Source organism: Typha angustifolia, chromosome 3 (genome assembly GCF_048772165.1).
Source record: "Typha angustifolia cultivar Huaian chromosome 3, ASM4877216v1, whole genome shotgun sequence".
NCBI classification, from domain to species: Eukaryota; Viridiplantae; Streptophyta; class Magnoliopsida; order Poales; family Typhaceae; genus Typha; species Typha angustifolia.
Window position 1 is genome coordinate 1,819,151 of NC_133241.1, and position 27,331 is coordinate 1,846,481.

General features: G+C 35.1%; 1 protein-coding gene across 1 annotated transcript in view; it reads left to right on the forward strand.

Moving 5' to 3' along the window:
• LOC140779547 (phospholipid-transporting ATPase 2) overlaps positions 1-25,839 on the forward strand; it is a 41,298-nt gene extending 15,459 nt beyond the window's left edge. Inside the window, exons 7-25 of the mRNA XM_073124658.1 lie at positions 534-700; positions 3,200-3,304; positions 8,396-8,493; positions 8,579-8,721; positions 11,463-11,559; positions 11,661-11,770; positions 11,896-12,060; positions 14,370-14,524; positions 14,616-14,696; positions 14,860-14,980; positions 15,936-16,042; positions 16,156-16,287; positions 20,064-20,217; positions 23,384-23,501; positions 23,650-23,823; positions 23,970-24,021; positions 24,849-24,976; positions 25,087-25,237; positions 25,321-25,839. Of these exons, the coding sequence (XP_072980759.1) occupies positions 534-700; positions 3,200-3,304; positions 8,396-8,493; positions 8,579-8,721; positions 11,463-11,559; positions 11,661-11,770; positions 11,896-12,060; positions 14,370-14,524; positions 14,616-14,696; positions 14,860-14,980; positions 15,936-16,042; positions 16,156-16,287; positions 20,064-20,217; positions 23,384-23,501; positions 23,650-23,823; positions 23,970-24,021; positions 24,849-24,976; positions 25,087-25,237; positions 25,321-25,656 (2,594 nt within the window). The 3' untranslated portion in view covers positions 25,657-25,839. The remainder of the gene's footprint in view (positions 1-533; positions 701-3,199; positions 3,305-8,395; positions 8,494-8,578; positions 8,722-11,462; positions 11,560-11,660; positions 11,771-11,895; positions 12,061-14,369; positions 14,525-14,615; positions 14,697-14,859; positions 14,981-15,935; positions 16,043-16,155; positions 16,288-20,063; positions 20,218-23,383; positions 23,502-23,649; positions 23,824-23,969; positions 24,022-24,848; positions 24,977-25,086; positions 25,238-25,320) is intronic.
• The last annotated feature ends 1,492 nt before the right edge of the window (positions 25,840-27,331 follow it).

Consider the following 27,331-nt stretch of genomic DNA (forward strand, 5'->3'; position numbering starts at 1 on the left):
TCGACATAAACCATTTGCAGAATTAAGTATTTGAAGCCTATCCGTCAGCAGCATCACAAATTGACTTCCAAAATATAGAAGGGACATTATCTTGATGAAAGAAACTACCAGTTCACATTCAATCTGATGGTATCTTATGAACCTCAAATATCCTCATGTTCTCATCATAGATTTGTTTCTACTTCTTGAGTTTTTGCAAATCATTTCTTAGCTCTCCTACCATTCTTTTTAGTTGATAGATGTTTAGAATTACAATCAAAACAATAGAGTTGAGAAGGTATTCAAGAAATTTCAATTTATTTTCTTGTCTTTGTGATATATTCTCTTTCAAGCTCGGCAATATTTGGGTTATGGCATAATATTATGGGCGATTTGTTCATATGAACTGCAGGGAAACTAGTATCAATAGAGTATCTTGTGTTTTAGGATATTCTGCAATGTATTGGTTATGTCTCTTAAATAGTCTGTTTTTCAATAGCATTAGATTCTATTGATAACAATTTACTGATTGCATGGATCATTATTTTTTTCAGGCAACGAAACCAAGTTGGGAATGAGTAGGGGTATACCAGAACCCAAACTCACTGCTGTTGACGCAATGATTGATAAGCTTACTGGAGCAATATTTTTATTCCAAATAGTGGTTGTTATTGTTCTTGGTTTTGCAGGCAATGTTTGGAAGGATACTGAAGCTCGTAAGGTAATCTCCTTGACTGTCATAGGTATCGATGAATTAAATTGGTTTAGATTTTCTATTATACCACAACCTCTTGCTTAGTGTCTTGTATGATTAGTTCATCAGAATACAAAATTTCAGCTCGACGTTTCACATGCTTTAATTGGTCATGCCAACATGCAACACATTGTTTGACTTAGCACCTGTTGCATCAGGTAGCTTGGCACCCAGCGTGAAATATTGTAAAGAAATATATAAATTTGGATCCTTATAGAACTATGTTGCTTATGAATGAATTTTTAAACACATCTATGTGAGATTTTGATCGCAATGGAGGTCTACGCGCTCCATTCCAGTTCACCTACCAAAGGAGGCGACACCATGCAGCTAATGGAGGAGGCAATAAGGATGACGACTTGGGAGTTTAGCTCGTGGATTCGAACACATGACAGTCCATTCGAACGCACAACATATTTTGCCGCCACGTTAATGGACTTTCCTCCGTTCGAATGTCGTCGACCTGTTCAAATGGACTTTCATGAGTTTGAATGACTGATGAACTCAAGGGATGGCTAGGGAGGTTAGATCAGATGGTGGAAATTAAGTCATTGAGTCTATCTTGGTGAATGCGTCTTTATTAATTTGTCAGTTTGAATTAAGTCACTTTCAGTTTTTGGATTGATTAGGGTTTATTATAAAAGGAGTTGTGATCGGTTATTTTGGGCAAGCATTAAAATATTTTCTTCTCCTCGATCTCTTCTCTCTCAGGTCTTAGCTAAGGGCCTAGGGTTTGCCGATTTCTTCTCTCATTTTGCTCCGAAACAGTTGTGGTATTACTTGACAAATCTGTCGGCTAACCTATCAGATTCCATGTAGTATGAAATTTGCTAATGATATCATTTTTAGTTTATTAATATAGCATAGGACTAAACCATTGTTCAAGGTTTCAGTTCCCCCCAAAATGAAACATTTCGGCCCTTTTGACTCTAGTTTTGGTGGTATCAGTTTTAATTTTCTTTAATGAAAAAGAAGATTTTAAATTAATATTGTGGGGGTGGGGGGAGTTCTACTCTAACAAGGTCTGAATTGGTATGAAAACATAAAACCAAGACCAAATAGGAAAACACGCAAAGACCATTTGCTTGGTTTTCATCGACCCAAGCTTTGTTTGCGCCAAACTTATTTGCATGTTGCAGTTCAAACCGTATAGAAGCTCAGTTCGAAATAATTTCTACAAAATGCTGAATTTGACTTCTTCACTTGGAACTTTGATTTCTTCACACATACCAACTATCAATTTTTCACAAGTAGTGTGACTCAATCATATATAACTTCTAGAATTTTAGATCATATCACAAGTGTTGTGTCCACGAATTTGCCATTACATAAAATTACACTAAGATAAATAATACAAGACAAATTCAGAAAATCGGAGACATAAAGAGCAGGAAAATTAAAAAGACTTGCATACCATGATGAATAGTAAAAAAGTTTAGTGGTCATCATCACCGTGTGAAGAAGAGTAGAATTTTGTATAAGAGACAGAGGAGGACCAGGTGTTGCATTATCGAATGATCTGAGACTTTGTTGATGACAAGATAGTGGATTGTATTCCTCTAGGGATTTATGCAGGAATGTTGCCCTTGCAAACGAAAAAGAAAGAAATGAAATAGATCAGATTTATGCCAAATCTAGACTATACATTTGTATGAATTCTTTCTTTCTTCTCTCAACTTTCATTGTATGTAGTTTCTCGCAAGTAATGGGATTGATAATGGGTTGAGTCAATGTTAGGTTCAGAAAAAAATTCCAGCTTGAAATCTGAATCATACTTGGAAGATATTGTTACGGATGCGAGTAGGTTGAATGCTGGTTTAGTGGCAGTTTTGCATCAGATGAGGTGTGGTAGGGCTTATAAAATTTGTCACCCGCAACCAAGTTAGAGTTGTATGTCTTCATCAGGTACCTTGTAATGAGGGAATCTAAAGTACTGTTAGTACTACACTTGGTATCATCTGCTCAGCGTATGTTGTGTCATGATGGGACAGTGTAAGTAGCTGTAAACTATCTAGAAATATTTTTGGTTAAACTCCTGTTATCTGGTTTGACGTTGGAAGTTCCCTGATACATCATTGATCTATGGGTCCTGTTTTAGCCAATATATGCTTTCAGATTTTTTAGCTTGGATATGGGCATACGGCACATAGTTCCTTCTACTTCTATTTTAAACAAAAGCTGCTCCTATTGGTTCTTGTTGATGTAGATTTGCTTTTACACTTGGGACATCTACTGATCTCTTTGATAAATTATATTGTATAATTTGCAATTTTTATGATGAGCTGCATTAATAAGCTTACAGACAGCTCACTTCAAACATGTGCTTTTCATGCTTGCGATTGGAATTACTATTTTTACTATACCATTTGGTAGCACTTCTTTCTTTAGTAAGTCACAAGTGCATATTATATCTTATCTCTGAGAAACTTGATTGTTAGTATCATAATTCTTTTTATCTTGATGTAGCAATGGTATGTTTTGTATCCTAATGAAGGACCGTGGTATGAACTGTTGGTCATCCCTCTACGGTTTGAGTTATTATGTTCAATCATGATTCCCATCTCTCTGAAGGTATGCAATTTTCCAGTTGGCTGTTCATTTTATTTTGTAGTATCATCCAGCAGCATGCCATATATCTTGATAATATTAATGAAAATCATGTCATGTACATTTCTCGCCAACTTATTAAATACTGGAGCTGAGTCATGATAGACCTTCTGCTTCCAGGTGGATTATGTAGCAGCATATTTAATCATCAACAATTTTGAATATTTTATGTCGCAGAATTTAGTTCACTCATCTCAAGTTACTCTTGGATAACTGAACAGCTGAGATTAGCATTACAAATAGTTCGTATCTTATTAGTGGAGGCCCGAGGGGGCATATAAAGAAAAAATGTTAAGGGAGGGATTGCTGGGCTAATATGAAGCATAGATTTGGATACAATACAAATACACTAATACAACAGATCTTGAAATATACAAATACGATATATCAGGGATACATAGCTATATATGTACTTATTTATGTCTATACACACATATGAACTTGTGTACTTTCATTTTCTTAATTGAGGGATTATATATTATTGTTGCTTATGATAGCTTACATAAAGAGATTTCCAATTTATTCATTACAAGAACTACCATTCATAATAAAGAGCTACTATATTATGTAGTATATTACTAACTAATATGTAAGATAAACAAATGAATTCTATCTATAAATCAAAATAAATTGACCATTGTAACAAAATTTCTAATGTAGATTATAAAATAAATAAGTGAACTCAATCTTTTCAAAAAAGAAACCTTTTATAATTCATATTTGGGGATCTTGTTTTGGCAGTATTCCTTGATGTAATTGGTGACCTACCATTTGTGGGGCCAAATACCATTTAGTATTCTTCACCCATGAATAAACGTTCCACAAATATTGCCCACTCTTGTTACTGATCTAAAAGCAAACTAGCACCAACTCTCATTATACATGATCTGAATTTTGCTAGGCTGGTTATTTGGAACCAGCAATTGGCTGCCAGATTTCATCCTATCATAGTGCTTAAGAAGACATTGTGGCATGGCTGAATGTAGAGTAGTGAGTAGTCCTTGTCGAGCGGTCTTGTCTATAGTATAAAATCCAAATATTGAGCTCTAAAATTCTTCACATTTGTATTCACCTCTCAACATTGTGATGTTATGTTCAATGAAATTCATTTGTTTCTGTATCAATGTAGCCAGTTCTAGTGTAACATTTAGTAAGGACGAGACAATAAAAAAGCATCACAAAAAACTTAACACACATCAGAAGTTGCATATATTGGACCCATGGTTTCATGTGCCAGATAGCACTACTTGTGTTGCTAGGCACGTCTCATGCTTGCACTAATACTAGGGTGTCAATTCATCCTTACTACCAGTTGCATTCCACTTTCTCCTCCGTCACCCTTGACACTGTTATTGTTTTAGCCTTTGTCACCCTTGTCTGTAGTCTGTCTTCCGCCTTTGGTTTTATGATTGTTAATTGTTGTTACCATTTGTGTCAGAGTGAAGCGAGGGAGGACATACTGTAACCATTTTATATTATTTATTGTTTTTGTTGATGTGAGGTTGATCTTGAATAGAAACTTGCTCCACATTATAACACTAATAAGTTTATACCGCTTAAGAGCGGGGTAGGGTTTCCACCTCTTTTTCTTTATTGCGAACTAGGGTTGTGGGATAGGGTTTTTAGTTTTTCCTAAGGTTCGAAAAATCTGGATCGGGATCGGCCTTCCGGAAACGATATGTATCGGCCGTATCGGTCGCTTGGATTGGATCAGACTTTTTAATTACGTAAAATTCTAAATATTATTCAAAAATACAGGAAAACTTCTAAAAATTTAGAAAAAAGTTTACCAAAAAAAAGAAAATAAAAAAAAGAAAAACTATGGTGCAATAAAAATTAAAAAGAATAAGAGATTAGAAAGAAAGTGAGGGAAAGAAAATCAAACAAAAGAAAGAAAAAACCATGGTACGGTGACGAAGAAGAAGAAGAAGAAGAAGAAGAAGAAGAAGAGAGAGTGGAAGAAATGAAAAAAAATTGAGAGAAATAAAAAAATAAATTAAAAAAATTATCTATTAGAGTTCATCGGAGTTCGTTGGAGTTTGTCAGAGTTCGCCTGAGCTAGATTTCTTCATAAGAGAAACAATAATTATATAGTAAGGAGAGAAAAAGAGAAAAACGAGTGAAAGAAAGAGGAGAGCAAGAGAGGAGTGAGGAGTGAAAGAGAGAAAAAGAGAGAGAGAGAGAGAGAGTTCGGATCGGGCTTGGTTTAGGTTCGGGTTCTCCTGATCTCGATTCGGATTGGCCGATCAGTATCGGGATCGGCCAATCCGGTGAAGCATGGTTTTTCCCTTTCTTGCCTTCGATAGCTATAGAGATAGCAAACTAAAGAGACAACAATAGAAAAAGATCTAAAGAGTGCTCTTTGCTCTCTTCTCTCTTTCGTTCTCTTTCTATAATTTGTCCCACTCGGTTCTGTCGCAAGATGCCATCCTTGTGCCAAATTGCACATATCGTGCCACGCTGCCAGCACACCTAATGCCCTTGGCACATGAAACTTTGAGTGGACCAAAAAGTTGAAGGTTGAGAGAATTAATAAGATATGACATTGATGGATGGAAAGGATGGTGTTACTGGTTGATTTGATAGGTGGGGGCAATATAAAGGGCCTGCTGATTTGAAGAGGATGTCCTTACTACTAACATTGAAATTCTCCAAATGTAAGAAAATATATAATTGTCTTTGAAATTCTAGGTGTATATGACACCTTATCAGATAAGTAACTTCGACATTTCCAAGTATTTTAATGCAATACTAATTGATCTATAACTAGATAAAAATTTGAAAAAAGTAAATAAATTGGTAGATAAGATTCTATGTGATAACCATGTAAAATATATAACGATGGCCATGTCGGTCGCACGCCCTCACCATGCTCTTGCATGCTAGTGGCACGCAACGTAATAAAAATTTAGTGTATTTAGAGATGTTTTTAGATCTTCGGCATGCCAATTACTAGTTTTTGATTTGAATATATGTGTTAAAGTATATATTAGAATCTTTTTATCCTTAGATTATATTTGTAAATGACCTATTTTGTTAAAGATATAGTAATAGTTATTAGAAACATTATTCAACATATAATACGGTTGAATGCATTCATTAATTAATAATTAATAATTAAAATTAATACCTAATTAAACATAGAATAATGGGGATGATCAAAAACCTAATTTTCTATCACCGTTAGTATTGCTTATTGTAATGTATCACATAGTTTTCATACTAATGTAGATTTTGCAATTCTCTTATAATGTGATATGGATATTAAACATGTACGGGGATGATCAACACAAACACATTATAGACATATGCAAATTGTGGATATGGGGGTGTTGTGGCTTTGATGGTTGTGATTGATATGATGATATGATGATAATGATGATGAACTCATATCATTATATGAGCGCCTGTTCTCTGATGTATTGCCACTTATAAACTGAAGTCTTTTTCTTATTTGGCTGTAATCATGTTGAGCCTGAGATGATCCATTTTTGTTCTTTTGTCTCTGATAAATTTTGCCTTATACTTGTTTAGGTCTAGTCCCATGGTCTTGATCTTTAGTGCTATGTGTAAAAGTTTTCTCCTATGTTAACACATGTCTCATCCCTGTCATCACCACCACCAATCTTATATTGAGTCTCATCTTTATCACCATCACCACCGCCACCACCACCATTATCAATTGTATCTAAGACTTCTAAGGGATTAATTGGTCGTGAAAATGATCCAGTTTGACTAATAACAGGTTGTGAAAATATAGCTCAACTAGTAGACCTTGTCCTTATTCAATACCTTAATGAGCATTGCTAGCTTGGCCTTTAGAGGCTTGACTCCTTGTCTAGCTTTGATGAGCTTGACATTATATGAGACGGTCAAACTCCCTAAGTCTTCCTTGGTATTCCACTCGAGTATTTCTACGTTCATGCTGTACTTTCCTAGCAATCCAAGTCCCTTATGCAGGCTTTACAGCCCATCTTTTTAACATCTGTCACCCTAACCTTTTCAACAATAAATCTGTAAGGACAAAGAGGATCTCCATCTTCATCAAGCAATGGGTCATACTGATTATCAGCAGTCTGCTTCCACTTTATTATAGAATTTTTCTTGTATTGAAAAAAATCAGCATCCAGGGAGTCAAAATCTCTCTTATTTTTCTTCTAATCCTCAGTTATGTATTGTAGATGTAGCCTCATATTATAGTAGACGTATACTAATTTCTCTAAGTGTGTATAGGAAAGACGATTTCTAGTTTCAGCAGCTCAAAAGTTCACCAATTACGCTCACATCCACTAGATGAGGTCCTCTGTGAGAATATGTGAACAACAAGCTTTTTAAAATTGGAGGCTTCACATGATGTATCATGTTTGTCACATGATAAAAAGAGGTCCAATAAAATCCCTTTTAGATCTTATTCAATCTGTGTTGACCAGCACAAGCACATGTTAGTCGGCACGAGTTGGTGGCACGGGTTGGCACGACTGTGCCCCTTGCTAGATGCCGTGCCACCATCCGCACGACAAGTGCCGGTTTGCACTTGGCATGAGGCGTGCCGATTGGCATGACCTTCCTAAAAGTTATATGTCAAAGCCTCAAAAGATTGAATCCATAGCATATTTTCCTGGAGTAACTCTTTGGTATTTTGCACCTATCATTCATTATGGATCAAAATCAAAGCACCCCATATTATGCGATTCTTCAATACATTGTTAGTGCTACGATAATTAATTAGTATAATTGACTCTGCTTTTAGTACTCATGTAGTCATGTTCTTATGGTCTTATCTTGTTTAAGTTTTATACTGGCTGCCACCATTGGCTAAAGCCTAAAGGACATATTGCCATAGATGTTAGTCACATTTATACTGCTCATTCATGCAGATGATCATTTATGTCAATCTCCTCAGTTAACTTATTTTACAAGGCGAGAAAATAGTGCTACTTGAACATTCCTTTTTTTGGGGATCTTTTTTTTATGTATCTTTTCTATACCGTCTTCCACTCCTGTGTGAAGTCCCATTTCATATTAATGAAATTGTAGAAGAAATTTGTGTTATAGGTTTCTCTTGATTTGGTGAAAAGTGTTTATGCAAAGTTCATTGACTGGGACGAAGAAATGCTTGATCAGGAAACAGATACACCTTCTCACGCTGCAAAGTAGGACAGCACCCCCATATTTTTTGGATAAAGGCTACAATGTGTTTCTTCATTTTTCTTGATTTCTAAATATTTTCTTTTTCAGCACAGCGATTAGTGAGGATTTGGGACAGGTTGAATATATCTTGACTGATAAAACGGGGACCCTGACAGAGAACAGAATGATCTTTAGGAGATGCTGTATCAATGGCACATTTTATGGAAATGAAAGTGGGGATGCTTTGAAAGGTTATACTCTCACCACCTTACTGTTTCATGGGTCCTTTAGCTCTTATCTTTCTACTATCACATCCTCCTTATATTATTACTCTTGATTGAGTTTCCATCATCAATCTTAGAGATGTAGGTTTGTCCACTACGATCATAATTAAAAGTTCACGAATAGCTTTATGGTCATGTAGAGGTTGAGTGAGAATTGCTTGATATACTTGTACCACTATTAGTCCAAGTAAAATTTCTTTCAACTTTGAAGGTTGCAGATGTTGCACTTCTTATGTCAGGCTTCTCTTCATGGCAGCAGTAGGAAATTTCTAGTTCATTTTGGCATAAATTTATGAAGAAGGTAGCATTTGGTTCTAGTAGATTGGGATTTTTTTTTTTATTGTTAGATATGCATCACTTGAATCCCTTCCTTGGATAGGTCATATATGCACAGTAAGTATATCTCTTTTTTGAGTAAAGTGGTTTTTACTGCAACTCAACATGCTAGGCACTTAGGCATGAGGTTAAGGCAATATGACAGTAATGTGGAAACAATACTTCAAATGCTTGTTGCAAAAAGTAGCAGAGCTTAAAAGACGATCTCTCAGTTTCAAAAGTTGATGAATTGCTCAAGCATGCCTTCAATAAAAATCGTATAGCAGCCTTTGAGAAAGGAGAAAATTGAGACTTGAAAAGACCCATATGAGCTACTTTTCCCCATTTTCCTCGGTCTCCTCAGTCTCCTTTCTCTTTAAATTTACTCTTCTTTCCTTGCTTCACTCTTTTCTCCTTTTCTGGCTGCTCCTTTTCCTTTCTTTTCCAATGTGCTTTGCTGTTGTTCCTGCTGTTGCTAGTGTAGCTGTCCACTAGTGTTGCTATTTCTCCCCTTCTTTCATCTTCTGGACAACTACTGCTGCTAACTTATAGAGCTTTTGGAAGATATCTTGCAATAAAGTAAACTCCTTTTGCTGCAATAACGTGAGATAGGTATCTGGTTTTGTTATCTGTACATTTTACTACATTACTACACCTGACAAGTGGGGCTAAACTTGAAACGTTCTCACGTTCTCTTCCGATTCTAGTTTTTAACTTTTCATGTCCTTTCTTGTTTCCACTTCCCTAACTCCTCCTTTCTTTCAAAATTTAAAACCGTAGAACCTTCCCCTAAATATATCTCAATTGAGCAGTAAATTTACTGATACTTTGATTTTTTTAAATGTTACCAAACAATAGTTTTCTGTATTAACTTTCAGATTAAAGATATATTCTTGGTAGACTTATCTTTTGAGTTGGATTCTATCTTCTCATTTCTCTTCTTTCTCTCCTCCTCCATCTTATCATTGATAACTTGATATGGATAAGATTCTTGGTGGCAGAAAAAGGATCTCACAATGCTATTTCTTTTCTCTCCTTGGGTGTACATCTATGTATTTCTATCTCTTTCCTCATAGCAGCACGTTTCTTATTCTGACATATTTCAATTTGAACGTTGAAGTGTTGCTTTGTTCCTAAAAATTCTCAGCAACAAATTAATATCTTCTGGATTCTGACATAGAATGCTAGCTATGTTTAAAATTCAACTATTATATATTAATATTATTACCTGTATGTAGTTTACCATAACATCACTTTACTCCCCCCCCCCCATGCTTCATTTTATATTACTTAACTATCCTCTGCTTATTGCTGAAGTGAAACTTATGATGCCATTGACATAATATTTAAAATTAGTTATATACTCCTATTATTTTTATTAGATAATAATCTATTGGGGAAGAAAGGTTTTTGTTTAAACGACAACACCCCTCTCTTCTCCTATACTTGATTAGCGGTGTATTCCTGATTTTATATGGGATGATAGTGGAGTATTTTAGTTCATAAAATTTAAGAAATGGTGGGAATACAGTTGGCCAATTATTTTTGAAAGTTGTAACTTGTAAGCATTGACACCTTTAATTCGTATAGAAAATTTAACAATTTCACATTAGTCATAAGTAGAGGGTTGTTAAGTGATACAAAATGAAGTAGAGGCTGGGTAACCCTATATCTTTCATTAGGTGGGGTGACCAAGGCTGAAACCACATTTTAATTGATAGTAGAATTTCATTCTAGTACCTGGATTGCATTAAGAGTATCCAACTCCACTAATATTTTATGTTCCTTGTAGCTTTTCTCATTCACTTCTAATAGTTGAACACACACCTGCCTGAAAGAAATTGGGCATTGCAGCTCAACTAAGCAGCCTAGAGTTCATATTAGGTGGTATTATTATTGTCAAGTTGTACGTATTAAGCACAATTGTTACAAGATGAAATGGGTTTGAAAGGAAATAGAACATAAAAAGAAAACAATGATATAAAATCTTCATCATATCATTGCAGGCTTTTTTTGCCTTTCTGTTGTTCTCCATATAGTTATGAGTTCTCCAAGAATGGTACTCGATGAATGTTTTATGTGATAGTACTATTGGACTTGGTAACTAATTTTTTAGAATGCTCTAGCACGGATTAATGATTTTCTCTTCACACTCTGACTACTTGTATACTCACTCTAAATTTGCATAATACTGCTGTTTAGAAGCCCTCATTACTTGGAGATTGACCTTTCTTCTTTGTTGTTACCTTCTGATCATGTTTCACCATTGTTGGTCCTTGTACTTGGTTTAAATTTATGCACTTTGTCTTGTTTATCTGTTTCATATGTCTGACTGATCCATCTTTTGATGGATACTCATTTTAGAGTCTGACTGATTTTTTTTCTCTAGTTAGATGTTGAAATGCTGAATGCTGTTGCCAGTAATGATACTCATGTAATCAGATTTCTCACTGTTATGGCACTTTGCAATACCGTCATGCCTGTCAAAAGGTAAGGTTACTATTTTTTTTAATGCTTTATGTTGCCTTGTTTCACATCTCATATATTTTCTAAAATTGTTCCTTGTCACTCACCTCTGGCCCCATCTACAGTAATAGTGGAACTATCTCGTATAAAGCGCAATCCCAGGATGAAGATGCTCTTGTTAATGCAGCTGCTCGCTTGCATATGGTGCTTATCAGCAAGAATGGCAATACTGTTGGTAGGCTTCGTTGTCTTGAAGATCTTCAATTTTGTCGCTGACTATTAGAAGTCGAGAACTAGTACTGCTTTGTGCTATCTTTATGTTGATTGTTAAGTTTTCTTGCTATTTTGATGTATTTTCAGAAATAAATTATAATGGCTCTATTGTTCAATTTGAGATGCTGGACATTCTTGAGTTCACTTCTGATCGGAAAAGAATGTCAGTGGTAGTAAAGGATTGTCATAGCGGGAAGATTTTCCTGTTGTCTAAAGGCGCAGATGAGGCGACACTTCCTTGTTCCATTCCTGGTAAATTGCATGGCATATATATTTAACATTTCTGCTTTAATGCTTCTTGGTGAAACAGACATTTTGGCTTCAAGTAAAGTTCACTCATACATGAACGATCTTGAAAATCTTGGTCCAAACCTAATAGTGTTTTCCTGTTGCCCTTGGAGATTTAAGCCAATACACTTTACCATTGCAAAATTATTCAAAAGTTTGTATTTGTATGTAGCACTGTGGTCTCAACTTTCAAACATAAATAGGAATTTGAAGTCTCCTGAATGAGTAAATCACTATTGAGCATATCTGTATCAATCATTTGTGTTAATACTTCTAATAGTAATTCTCAAAACCTTTCATCTACATTACAGCATAAACTCAAGTTCTTAGACCACTAAACAATTTCTTTTCGTGGCATGTTAAAATGGTAATTGTTCTTACTTCCTACTTTCTTTTCTTCCTCATGCGTGTTTGTGAGTAAAATGGTCTAGAGGTGATTAATTTATCACTTCAACAATGGTTAGCAAGCAACAGATGCAATTGCATAGGCAGCAGCATATGTGAATTGATACTTTATATGACCCACGAAAACTGATATGAGCAAGTTAAGTATGAATATAAGAAACACAGACACTTGAGAACTTTAGCCATGTCATATTGGATCTGATACGTACTGCGTACTTCATAGATAGATAATTCTAGGATGGTTCCTTTTTGAAAAGCTTCAGCCATATCGTATCTGATTTTTTTTTGAAAAAAAAGGACACTTCTAAAATACTTCTATGATATTTCTTAGATACTTTTAAAAGTTTAAATCATGGATGGCCGTACTAGTGGCGTACTAGCATGTGGCATGAGAGGTGCCGCATGACACCCCTCCTAGTAGTTTCGCCGCTTGCTATTTACCTCATTGTCGAATTTGCCGTTGTCGATTGCCGCTCGCACTCCTGTTGAGTGCCCTAGGCCGAGGGAGAAGAGAGAGAGAGAGAGAGAGAGAGAGAGAGAGAGAGAGAGAGAGAGAGAGAGAGAGAGAGAGAGAGTTGGGTCGGTCGTTTAAAATCTTAAGTTGTGGATCTGACGGGGATACGAGCTCGGGCTGTGGCGAGTTGGCGACGGTGAGTGGTGAAGGGTGAAGGTTGTGAAGGTGAGTAGTACCTTACCTTTCTCTCTTTCTCTTACGACAGGGTCAGTAAAGTGCCACGGCACGTGCTATGCAGGTCGGTGGTTGGCACGACCTTCATTACTTCAAATACAAGTCAATGATACGAACCGGCTTGATCCGATTTGTACTGATTTCTAGACAGATTCGAGGATGGAACTTTTGAAGGCGATTCCGTCAGATGTCTAGCTGAATTTGGATATGTTATCGCTATTGAAGAGAACTTTCCAACGAATCCAAAATCTCAAGGTTTAATCGGTTAGATCTTGAAATATCGACCAAACAATTGCTGAAAGTTAGGATATATTATGGACAGTCAAATAAGAGAAGATGAGGGAGAGGAGATTGAACCTTAGGGACATGGGTGGTGCGGCTAGACGAAGGGCGTTTCGGCGATCAAGGATGGTAGCCTAGAAGGGGACGAGACCAATCTGAAAGAAGAGGTGATGATGGTTGATGGGAGGGAGGAAGGGGAAGTTGAGGTCAACGGCCAAGTTGAGAGGGGAAAAAGTAGGGGGCTGATAAAGTTCGAATCGGAAGAAACTTTAAATATGAAAGTTCTAGATCATGATGTCACCGATCTTATCCAACTAGTTTCCTAATGTTTAGACATCTGATAAATATCTTCTGAATATTTTTCTGAAACTACATAAAACTAGATTTAGCTAATTAAACAATTTCTAATCTACTCATAAGACAATAAGATAAATACACTCGATCTATCGAGCCCAATATCCCCATAATGTGATTTGACTTGACCCAACTTGCATAAGTCAAATTAGAATTTTTACCGTTAGATTAAGATGGTTCCTTTTGCAAAAGTTGACCCTAGAAGTGATTAATTATGCATTATTAATTTGAAATTTGAATCTAATCAATGTTTTAGATTCCATGCCACAAATGCATAATCAACTCATGATTTTTAGATCAATTTTGTTTTGTACTAATATAAGTGTTTACAAATTTTCTATAAATGATTACCTTTGCTGTAGCTTAAGTATATATTATCACAAGCTATAACAACAACTACAACAACAACAACAAATATTGATTATATACACAAGCATACACAAATATATCCTGATTTATAATCTGTTTATTAGGGAGTCAAATTTTCTATTGTCATTTTATATATGACAATGAATTTTAACGATTTCTTCTCTTTAATGTCCAGGGCAGCAGATACGGACCTATATTGATGCGGTGGAACAATATGCTCAGTTAGGACTACGTACCCTTGTTTTGGGTTGGCGTGAGTTGCAAGAAGATGAATACAGGGAATGGTCACGTATGTTTAAGGAAGCCAATAGTACATTGGTTGATAGGGAGGTATTTCACAATTCACATTTCAGTTAGCTATGATTTGGTTGTAACAAATTAAAGGAAAATAGTCTAATACTTCAATATCATTGTTATCTAGTGGAAAATTGCTGAGGTTTGCCAAAGGTTAGAGCTTGACCTTGAGATTCTTGGAGTCACTGCAATAGAGGATCGTCTTCAGGTATGTCTTTCTTCTCGCTGAGGGATAGATTTTTATTTTAGGTACTTGCTGAGGGATACATTTACTTTTTAAAATTATAAAACTTTCTTAGACAGCATGTTTACATGCCTCTATATATGTATGCTTGTTTACCTATTCTTTCTTGGTCCTTTGTTCTGGATAGGAGGGTGTGCCAGAAACTATCGAAATACTGAGGCAGGCAGGGATCAACTTTTGGATGTTGACGGGTGATAAACAAAGTACAGCAATCCAAGTTGCACTCCAGTGCAATTTCATTTCCTCAGGTAGTGTGCTAGTTTTCACATCCGTCTTACTAATATTAACTAAAACTTCATTCATTATGATAGATTTGACAAGTGTAGCACCGAAGCAACTGGAGTTTAATATGCCATCTGGCAAAAATGAGACATAAGGATGTGTTCTATATTTTCCTCTAGAGACAAGTTAACTCTGATGGATAATTTATAATTACTTAACTTTAAGCGAGTCTTCTATCACTTAATTTGCAGTGTATCTCCTATCATAGATTGTTTCTTGTAGGTTGTGTTCTAAATGAATCAAAGTCTTCAATATGGTTGCTTGATGTGGAAGATTATCTAAAACATGACCATTCTAAGCGGCTCGATTTGGGTAGTGGTAATAGACATAATGGATAAAGGACTTCCCATTAAATTGGATGACTCTTTCAGGGTGGTCAGCCTTTGTTTCTTCCAAATAAAATGACTAGTTATTTATTTGACTACATTTTACTGAATTTCTATTCTTTCCTGGTTAAACAACAAATTTTGTTTGATATAGATATCCTCCACACTTACGGTGCCTCAAAATAAAGTTGGTCAAATAAACTACTAATGGAAGAACAACTATAAGCATTAATGCTGACATCAACTTTAAAATAGATTGAGATTTGCATTAGTCCTCTTCACATGCTGAGCAGGTACAGAATATTTTACCATAGTGTCAAAGCTTAAGAACTTCCAAATAGTATCATTTCATAGAGTTATTTTGAATTTTTGATTGTCTATTATATTTTTAGGTTACATTTTCCCTTGATGTGTATCGTGTTAACATTTGTTTCAGAGGAACTAGTTGCAAGTCTTGTTCTTTTCATTGAAAGATGCACAAGTTACATTCTTTTCACCATTTTCATCTTCTGGCAATAAATGCATTCTTTGGTAATGTACTCATCATAATTTAAATAATTGAATTAACATACTAATTTATTGGTATTCATTTTAGAGCCCAAAGGACAACTTTTGTTTATTAATGGCAAAACTGAGGATGAAGTGGCTAGAAGCTTAGAGAGGGTATTGCTCACAATGAGAATAACATCTTCAGAACCTAAGGTACTTCGCAATTATTCTCTCTGTACTGCTGTATTGTCAGGAATTCTACTGTCCGGGACATGGATGCTTCCTGGATTTGGAGTCATCCTGATGTGGTTATTCATTTGAAACAGGACTTGGCATTTGTTGTGGATGGTTGGGCCCTTGAAATTATTCTTAAGCAGTATAAAGAAGCTTTCACTGAATTGGCAATTCTCTCAAGAACAGCAATATGCTGTCGTGTGACACCTTCACAGAAAGCTCAGGTACTTTCTTTGCCACATTGTTCCTAGACATGATTGGATCATCAAAGCTATCTCATTTACTTATTTCATATTCTTCTCTTTATCGTTCATGTTAACCATGATTAATAGTCTTTATTCACTGTATGCTTTTCCAACTGAATTATCAAATCTTAAGGATGACCATTTGCAGAATATGATGCAAAACTCATAACTGTGCTTTTAATTCTATCATTTTATGAGGCAATATTATCTAAAAGAATTCCAATTGGCATACTTGTTGATTGTTCATACCCTCATAAACTTTCTATTTATGATGTATCAATGTAAAAACATTTATTAAGTATGTGCACTTCTTTTGATTTTTCATATCCTCATAAGCCTATGGTGTTGGAGTATGAGAGGGAATCTCAATTGCATATGAGGTTTGCCAACTTTGCCTTGTGTTGGCATTCACTTGACCATGTTGATTGCCAACTTGTTGTGTTACAACAAGTAAATCTTTATTATCACTGTTTGCAACTAGTTTGTGTCGAGCAACATGGCCTGTGTGTCTCAGCATATCTTGTGCCACTCATTTGCCTATGGACAACTAACACACCTTGTACTATAGCAAACGTCGTGTGAAGTTTCATCCAAGTCTTGCAGTTCAGTCTTGTTTGATCCAATACTGCTATAATAACAATTTAAAAGAATTTGTTTTAGATTCAATGCTAAATTTAACTTGAATACAACTTGTACCTAACATCTATTATGCATAAATTTATGATAAACTCTTGGTTCAAAGCAAGGCTTCAAGCATCGGGATCAAGGATAGCCATGCCACAGGCACAGGCCACATCGATCACCGGTTGGCACGAGACGTGCTGCGAAACTTGTCGGTAATGTCGTAAGAGAGGGAGAGAAAAAGATAAGAAACTACTTACCATCACCTTTCACAGCTCACCGTCACTACTCGCTTAAAGTTGCTGTAAAATATTTTTTGGGCCAAAGGGTGTGTGTAGTAAAAAAAAAGTTAGAGAGTATGCAGAAAATGACGATAATTCATGGTGTCTAAGTGGAATTATTCTATAATATATACTAATATAGCATATATAAGTTTTTTAATAATGATTTACCTCTATAACAACAAATAATCACGAATTAACTATATATATGTAAATGTATACACACACACACACACATATACACACACACACACACTAACTAGTACTGGGTTCCTAATGGAGAGAGAAAAAAAGGGAAAAAAGAAGAGAAGAGAAGGCGAGCACGTCCTATCCACTCTCGTGAGTCTCCCTCTCTCACTCTCTTTTTAGCTCTTATTAATGAGGACATCAAAATTGATTGATCTGACTCTTTATCGGCCAATTTTTGGGACTATGGTTTGTTGTTGTAGTAGCTACCGTGTAACATCCGCCACCAAACACGTGCTGCTCACGTGGGTAGAACCAACATAATTATCACGTGATCTGCTGGTCAATATCTCAACACAATATACAAGAGAAAAGTCCACATTTTCATAAATAATACAAACAAGAAGTCCATAATACTAAAGCCACAGTAAGTCCAAAATATATATCCATAACCAAAAATATGATAAAGCCCACGCAGGAGCTATAAATTATTTAGCTTAATTTATATGAATAAACTAAGAATAAGATAAGAATTAGAAAAAGAAGACTCAAGTCAGTCTTTGCCAGATCTGCCACGAACTCTGGCTCATCTACTAATCTGAAAATATTTTCACCAGAAGATGGTGAGCATAAAGCCCAGCAAGTTTCTACTTTTATAGTCTAAAAGTAGTGCTATGAATGATGCAACAATAAGTAAATATGAATATGCTCATCATGATCAATTCAATGCATCAGTTATCAATAATCTACTATGCAATCAATCTGGACTATCAAGTCCTCAAACTTGAGCTCACACTGAGCTCCGCCCATAAGCCATGTCAATACCATATCATATAATATGCATCATTTCAAACTAACAAGTCTGCAACATAGGTTCATGCAGAGCTACACCCGAAGGCCACATCAATCCTCATACCCGACCACACACATACCCCAAGGGAAGAAATAAAAAAGAAAGGCAGGAAAGAGGGAGAAGAAGAAAAGAGATAGGGGAAAGGGACACACATGCCCCGCACTTACGCGCCATTTTTTTCTTTTTTTTTTTTCTGGTTGTTACACACGGCATGTTCTCTCTCTTTCCCTACTAATTTTCCTGCTGAAATAAAACATGTTTTAGCAAATTAGTTTGTTACGGTACAATTTCCTATGTAGTTTTAGTTACTTAATATTGTCACTAGTTTTATCTTCAGTTCTTCACCGTCGTAATATTATGCCTTGATGTATAATCTTACTAGTCTATTCATAGTTGAATTAATTGGAGTTAGTGAATTACTTATGGCAGTTTTACATTTGTATTTTCTCTGGTGATGATAGAATTGATGTCAAATTGTTAATTTGCAATAGGAGAAATTACAATTATTGAACATGTTTTACCATATATTATAAGGATAATTTATACTTAAACTCTCTAACCTATCACTATTTTTCACATACATTCACTGAACTTTTTTGTTATTTATATATACTTTCGAAACTAAGAAAAATATCTATATATACCCCTTTGAACTAAGAAAAGAAGTAACTATGCAGACATCTAAACTAAATATGAGCTTTCTTCGTAGTATGAAATAATCCTTTTGTAGGAAAATGTGCTTTAGTTTAGGAGAATATAAGTTTATCGACATATAGATGTACAAACATATAACATACAAGTATATTTTGTTGTGTGTGTATGTGTGTTTGTGCAGACATACATTCAGTGAACTTTTTTGTTATTTATATATACTCTCGAAACTAAGAAAAATATTTATATATACCCCTTTGAACTAAGAAAAGAAGTAACTATGCAGACATTTAAACCAAGGATTCGAGTTTCGGTCGATCCCGAGTGGGATCGGCCGAAACGGATCGGGATCAGCTATAGCCGATCCCAATCCAGGCCGAAATCACTCGGTTTCGGCCTGCTGTAGGCGGCTACAGCAGGCAGCTGTCTGCTGTCATCAGCAGCTAGAGAGAGAGGGAGAGAGAGGAAGGGAGAGTGAGGGAGAGAAAAGGAGAGAGAGAGAGAGAGGGAAAAAGCAAGAGAGAGTGAGAGAGAGAGAAAATGGAAGAGAGAGTGAGGGAGAAGGAAAGATTAAAAAAAATGGTATGAGAGAGAGGAAAAAAGGAAGAGAGAGTGAGGGAGAGGGAAAGATTAAAAAAAAAGTTGAGAAAGAGAGAGAGAAAAAGAAAAAAAAGAATGTGGGAGAAAATGAATACTTTAGACTAACAATTAGAGGGATAGAAAAGAAGAGAGGGAGAAAAAGAGATTTTTACTTTTTAGGCTTTATATGTGAGTAATTATTATTTCTTATTTTCTTATAATTTTTTCTAAATTTTTAGAAATTTCTCTAATATTTTTAATAATATTTAGAATTTTATTTAATTAAAATAGTCCGATTCGATACAGGCGGCCGATACAGCCGATACGTATCGTTTTTTCGGACGGCCGATCCCGATCCCGATACCGATTTTTGGAACCTTGATTTAAACCAAATATGAGCTTTCTTTATAGTATGAAATAATCCTTGTTTAGGAAAATGTGCTTTAGTTTAGGAGAATATAAGTTTATTGACATATAGATGTACAAACATATAACATACAAGTATATTTTCTTGTGTGTGTATGTGTGTTTGTGCACGTGTGTATTTATGTCAACAATTAACTGACATGTACATAATTATGCAGCTTGTTGAGCTTCTAAAATCCTGTGATTACCGAACTTTGGCAATTGGTGATGGTGGAAATGATGTAAGGATGATACAGCAGGCAGATATTGGTGTAGGGATTAGCGGTAGAGAGGGGCTCCAAGCTGCAAGGGCGGCAGACTATAGAATTGGAAGTAAGTTTTTCAATGATTTTGTCCTTTTAGATTCATTGTCATAATTTAATTTCATAAGTTTTTCAAAGATTTTTTCCTTTTAGATTCATTGTGGTATTTTTAATTCACTCATAAGATGTATGGTGTTGCAATTCTTTTGGCCAGCAGGCATTTTCATATATTGGATTTAGTGTTTCTGAAATTTTCTGTTATTCAATGTTGCTTAGGATATTATCATTTGTTTGGGAAGCTAAATATATTTCATTTTATTTATTAAATAATAATACTGGAGTTATATCTGTATCTTTATATCAGGTTGATCAGATACAATCTATAGTTTTCACATCAGAATTTTGATTTCACCTTACAAATTGAGTTGAAGGAGATGAGTATTTAGAAGCAAATAGTAGTTATTATTGTACAACATCTTATTCTTTCTGCTTCTTAGTGTTGTAAAAGTTTGCAATACATGTGTCAATGGAAGCCTATCCTATTGTGACATTCTAATATGCTTGAGACCTCTATATGAAGTAAATGGTCATGTTAGCCTTTCGTTAGATGGTTTCCACTCACACATTCTGTTGTGCGACATTTTATTTTGTCATGTTCTTTTGTATATTAAAGTTCACTATGCTAAGGGTCACCTTATTTAGGAGTTAAGAACCTAGATTTATGCCATAAAATTATAAAATAAAATTTCTAAGGTGCTAATTTTAACTTTTTATTTATTATCTTCCTCAGATAAAATCTACTAGTATAATTTGATAACTTTGCCCTCCTAATAAAAATTTCTGGCTCCACCAGATGGTGGAGAGATGTCCAACGAATATCCTTCTACGATAAGTTACTATGATTTACTATCTTTTGCGTTTATTCTTGACTGTTGTATCTAATTGTGATGTATAACCAATACTCCATATTTCAAGAGATTCACAGGCATTATGTAAACATTTCTGACTCGAGCATAATTATAAATTATAAATATAGATTTCAACTTATTGAGTTTTGTACCTATTGAAGTTAATTGCTGAAGTTAGCATGTGGTGATACTTTTCCTTTGTTTTCCTATTGTTTTTAGTGTTTTGGCTCCATTCATGCTGTATCTAAGTTCAATTGTTGATGGATATTTTGCAAAATAAGTTTGCCTAGTTCTTTTCAGGATAATTTGTTTTTAAGCTGCAATTTATGTTCAAGAACAGTGTGTAGAAGTTTCTTAGAAAAAATTATTCCATATTTGAACTTAGCCCAGCAGCAGCTGTACCACTGATAGAGTGACAGTAATTTTCCTCTCTAGGACCATTCATTCAAATGCAGTATATCGGGACATTGGAGTTCAATGGAACAAATAAACATGCTAAGTAGCTAAATTTAGATGTTTGTCTAGTTATATATCTGTAAAGATGAAAAAAATTTCTTACCAGATTTCTGTTTTGAGGTTGTAACGTTAGAATTATTAACCCTTTTATGAACAAAATTTTATGCAAGTACAGGAACTAGAACGGGCCAAAGTGGAGAAGTGCCTTAGTGATGTGACCCTTGTGTAAATCCCTTTAGCCAAGAATGGTTAGTGGATCAGAATGCTACAAAGGTTGATTCTTAGATGAGGATGTTGAGGTTGATAAGTAGTGTCAATAGGAAAGATACAATAAAGAATTAATAATTATAATATCAAAGCTGCATGGTTTGAACTTTGAAGTTCCATCTGAAACTGATGCATATTGCATAAAATGTATGGCAGCACCCAACCTGAAACTACAGTGAAACCAGTAGCTCCAAAACCAGCTGCCCTGCTTATTTTTGAGGTGAATAGTGTGTCTTGATTGAGCTGCAATGGGATTAGTAACAAATGTTTGCCTATATTTCAGATTTCAGGTTGAATTTGGCATAAATCTGTCCCAATTCTGACAGTAGCAAGTCTATTACAATGATCTGTTATATCTATTGTAATACAATAAAAAATGAAAAAAAGATGATCCAATGCAGACAATTCCAGGCTAGATCTTCCCTGAATTTGATCCATTTCATTTTGCTTCTCTTTCCCTCTGCCGACCTGACAGGCTGACAATAATTCACTTTCTCGACTTCAACATGTACTCAAATCATTCATTAGCACAACAACTCTCTCTTACACACAACCCTTAGAGGCTGACAATAGAATCCACTATGCGCCCCTCAATGCTTAAAGGGACATGTCTAAAGTTCCATTCAAATGATAAAGAATGCCCCTTTAATGAATTTGGTACTTATTCCTAGATACGAATACAAAGAATGTTGAAAGGTTACTTTTCAAAATGTGTTGGTAATTCTCTTTTTTCTGAATCAATATTAGATCTTTGAGACAAGTGAGAAAGTAAGGGCAAATTCAGACAAGCATGAACATAACCAATGTACTGTACATACTACTGCTTCTATTTACCGAAAATCTTCCCTTCTACATTCATAAGGTTCTATTTGCACTTTAGTACAAGTATACAAGTTCTTTTTCCCGTGGTAATGGAAGAGATTTGAGAATGTTTGAAAACCTATAGATGCAATAAGTGATGCTTAAAGTTCGGCTAGGGACCTTGTGTATCCGGTGTAACTGTTGTTGTATTTATCCTGTTCTTTTGTGATCGAAGGAGGCATCCTTGGGACTTGAGTCTTTTGTACCTCTGATATGTGAAAGAACTAGATTTAGCTTGTCCATGCTCATGGTGATGTCTTACAAATAAAAAATTGTATGCTACAGAATGTCATCAACAATGAAAAGATAGCTGACATGCTCTATTAACTAAGAATGGACATGGTTTTACCCTAGCAATTGCTAGTGGTGTCTCAAGATTCATTTTGGTTTAAGATTAAAGTACTAAACTAGGTTTAGATTGCTTCTAGAATCTTTCACATAAAATAATTGATTTTAACTGCTAAACTATTGCATTTCAAAGTTCTGTTATGTAAATGTTTTGAAGCAATGCAGGATATCTATCATTTTTTTATGTTTACTGCAATTTACTTTTTGCATGCATCAAGGCGGAGGGGTGTTTGGATATTTTATATTCTGAAACAGAGGGCACTATATGTGTTTGTCTGTCTACTCAGCTTAGTGTGTTCTGTGCTTTAGTTTATTTCTTTGAGAAGATATACGAAAACTAATCTTTTTTACTGTGAGATATAATATAGTTCGTTGTTCACTGTGGCGCTATTGCAGAGTTCAGGTTTCTGAAAAGGTTGATACTTGTTCATGGGCGGTATTCATACAATCGTACAGCTTTTCTTTCACAATATTCTTTCTACAAGTCACTATTGATATGTTTTATACAGATTCTGTAAGTTCTGTCTTTAGTTCATTTTTTCTGTCTTGGTAGTGATAAGTTGCTGCTTAATCTCTTGCATTTACGTTCAATGCTCCTGATAGTCTTGCTTTAAAGCGGTAAGTATCCCATATTATTAGTACTGATATTGGATTCTTTGTAGCTTTTCCTTTTTCTCAGGCATCTCTGGAACTAGCTTATTCAACTCTGTGAGTCTGATGGCTTACAATGTCTTCTACACCAGTATACCTGTTATGGCTAGTATTCTTGACAAGGACTTGTCAGAAAAGACAGTGATGCAACATCCTCAGATTCTTATTTATTGTCAAGCTGGAAGGTAAGAGAAGAAGCTCCTTTCTGTTCATGCCAGCTGTATTAGTCACATTAAGCTATTTGCTCTTTTGCCCTCTACTGTGTTTCTTTGAATACAAAAAACATATGCTTAAATTTTGTGGGGTCCACTTAACTTGGTTATCATTGCAGGCTTATCAATCCAAGTACTTTTGCTGGATGGTTTGGACGATCTCTGTACCATGTAAGTAAATATTTGATTAATGCTCTGAATCAATCTTCACATGATTTTTGGCTGATCCATTTTTGTGATCCTGTTACTTAGCAATATTGGCTGTCACACAATTCTTTCAAGTTTGTACCTACCCGAACAAAGTTACAGGAAGAGCTTTGTTTGCCTTAAATTTGGATAAATCCTAGTACTAGTTTAGGAATTTGTGTGTGTGTGTGTGTGTGTGTGTGTGTGTGTTTACTCCTATGTTTAACAATGTTCTGCTATTATAATTGTGAGCTCTTTATCACTTAAGGTACATTCTAAATCCATGACTATTTCATATGCTCAAATGATAAACAAAAATATACACAGAAAAGTGATTCAAATTGTATGTCATTAGATTTATTAACATACAATTATGACTCAGCCACCCTTGCCTTAATGTAGTTTCTCATAAATCATATTTCCACTTGTTCCTACTTTGGGGTCGTACGACAGTACCATGGCTTTTGTAAGTTTGGTTTAGCAACTGCTTTCAGTTTTTGTGCATATTTCCTTCTTATTAGCTACTTCTGTCTTATATCATTTAACTTATTTGGGCTACTGAGCAGGTTTTGTCTCATTTTTTTCATAGATGTGTCAATCTTGAATGCTTCCTTGACACATTGGCTTTGTCAATTTTTTCTGTTAACATATGTGATACCTTCATCCAAATATTAATTGATTTCATTTAAACTCATCATATGGATAATGATGAATGTCTATTTGCACTTAAGAGGCTTATGTGCAAGTCAACCCGAATATTGATTGTTATATAGTATTGTCTTCTCTAGGCACTCACAGTCTTGTAATTTCAGGCACTCGTTGTTTTCTTAATATCTATTCATGCATATGCTGATGAGAAAAGTGAGATGGAAGAGCTATCAATGGTTGCACTCTCCGGATGTATTTGGTTGCAGGCCTTTGTTGTGATGCTGGAGATGAAGTAGGCATATCTGATTGATTGTTATATTGCGAATATTGTTGTTGACTATCATAGTTTGATGCAGAAATATTTCCATATCTCACCATATCTTTTACTTACCATTTTTGCAGTTCTTTCACACTACTGCAGTTTCTTGCCATATGGGGAAACTTTGTTGCCTTCTATGTCATCAATTTCATAGTGAGTAATATACCATCAGCTGGGATGTACACCATCATGTTCCGTCTTTGCAGACAACCTTCATACTGGATAACCATGGTCGTGAGTATCATCTTATGCTCTTCTTCATTTTTTAATTGCAGTGATATACTTTCCTAGAACTTTGACCATACTTGTTGTTTCAGCTCATTGTTGCAGTAGGGATGGGACCCGTTCTAGCTCTAAAATACTTCAGATATACATACAGACCTAGTGCAATCAATATACTTCAGCAGGCGGAGCGGATTCGAGGGCCAATTTATTCCCTGGGAAATCTAGAATCTCAGCTGAAATCAGTGGAAAAGGACGTTGCGTCGTTGTCCCTGAATCAACCCAAGAATAGGAACTCCGTATACGAGCCCTTGCTTTCCGATTCTCCTACAGCTACCAGAAGATCTATAGGACCATCCACATTTGATCTTTTCCAGTCTACACAGTCCAGGCTCTCTTCCTCTTACTTACGAAATTGCAAGAATAATTGATTCTCCATACGTCTTTACCACACAAAAAGTGTAGTTATCTTACCCCCTGTTGCAGTGAGGATGTATCTCCAGGCAAAAGGGCAGTATAATTCCTTTTAACGATAAATTGTACTGGTGCCAAGATGGGCCATGTAAAACTCAAGATATATGGTTAATAAATGCGGACAAAAATATTGTTTACAATTCTTCTTATATTACACATCTCATTCTAGTTTTGTTCCTTTTTTTTTTTAATTTCTTTTTTGATGAAAAGAGTAGAAATAACTGCTTACAAGATCATGGCAGATAATGAATACCTTTAGGAAGTAGGAGCATTACCCCTAAGCCTCCTGCACGAAATATCCAATGTGACAGGGGATATCAATCGTCCCCTTAAAATATTCCTCTGTAAATAGTCTAAGCTCAAGGATGACTCTTTGCAGCCCCAGCTCTCGCCCCATGCCCAGCTCCTGGCTAAAAGAAACTCCTCTTAAAATCCATGTTTGAGCCTTTGATAGTCTTTCATAGGAAAAATTCCAACCTACTCTTGAATAAAACAAACTTTTAATCTAGTAGGACTCTTTAAATAACTTCAATTAACTCTGATCTAGTCTATGTTGGACTCCTTCAGAACTAACAATAGTATATTCGTTGGCACTATTCACTGCTACAGTAATTCAAAAAATAAAATCTAAAACTATATACAATCTACTAGACTTTCATCCTCGTCATTTACATCATAAGTTAGCAAAATATTTCTTTATATGTATAAATAATATATATATATATATCCTTCTTGTATCTCTATCTGTATCCATATCTATACTTCATAGGGGCGAAGCCGTTTATACCTTTTTATAACATGCTAGGTGGCGTAAATTGTGTAGTATGATTACTAAGTTCGTGTGAAGAAATCCTCATGAGTGAATTGATAACAAGTCTTCAGCTATTCACTTCGGATGATGAATAATTAGCTTGTCCAAATGGACTTTGGTAAGATAGTAGATTCCTTATGAGTATTGGACATAAATCATTTGCAGAATTAAGTTCTAGAGTAGTGACATATATATCTTAATATCTAGTTTTGGTTGTACATGGGTATGGGTCATTAGTTCTTATGATCTTTTCCGCAAACACAATACATTTGGCTTTTGGTTTTAATCGCCTTTATTTGCACATTTTGGAGCTAATTTTTTTCACTCCTCTCTTTGATATTTTTTGCAACTCGGAAGAGTAATTAGTTTTCAAAAATTGTTAAACTAGTAAGAATAATTTGACTTTTAATATTTTATCCGTAATTTATTTTATTGTCCATATTTAGAAGTCAATAGCATCAACAAGTGCATCGGTTTAAATGACATCTCCAATAGTATTTTTAATTATGATAGAATAAAGAAAAAAATTATCTAATCCGTATTCATTTAGTTGGGATACAATTTTAAAATTTTTTATTTGTCAAATACTGAACTAAAAATATGGCTCCAATTATGAGTTGAACATTATCTGATCCATTTTCACCTCCACCGGCTAATCGGTTGCTTTCGTTAGCAGCTAATAAATGAAGTGTTAGGATTTTATTGGTGTTTTGCACAACAGATTTATTTATATAATTTTTTATTCACTCCTACCCATTTTATATTATTTTTATAGTTTTACTATTCTAAATATAAATAATACCCTTATATTTATTTATAAT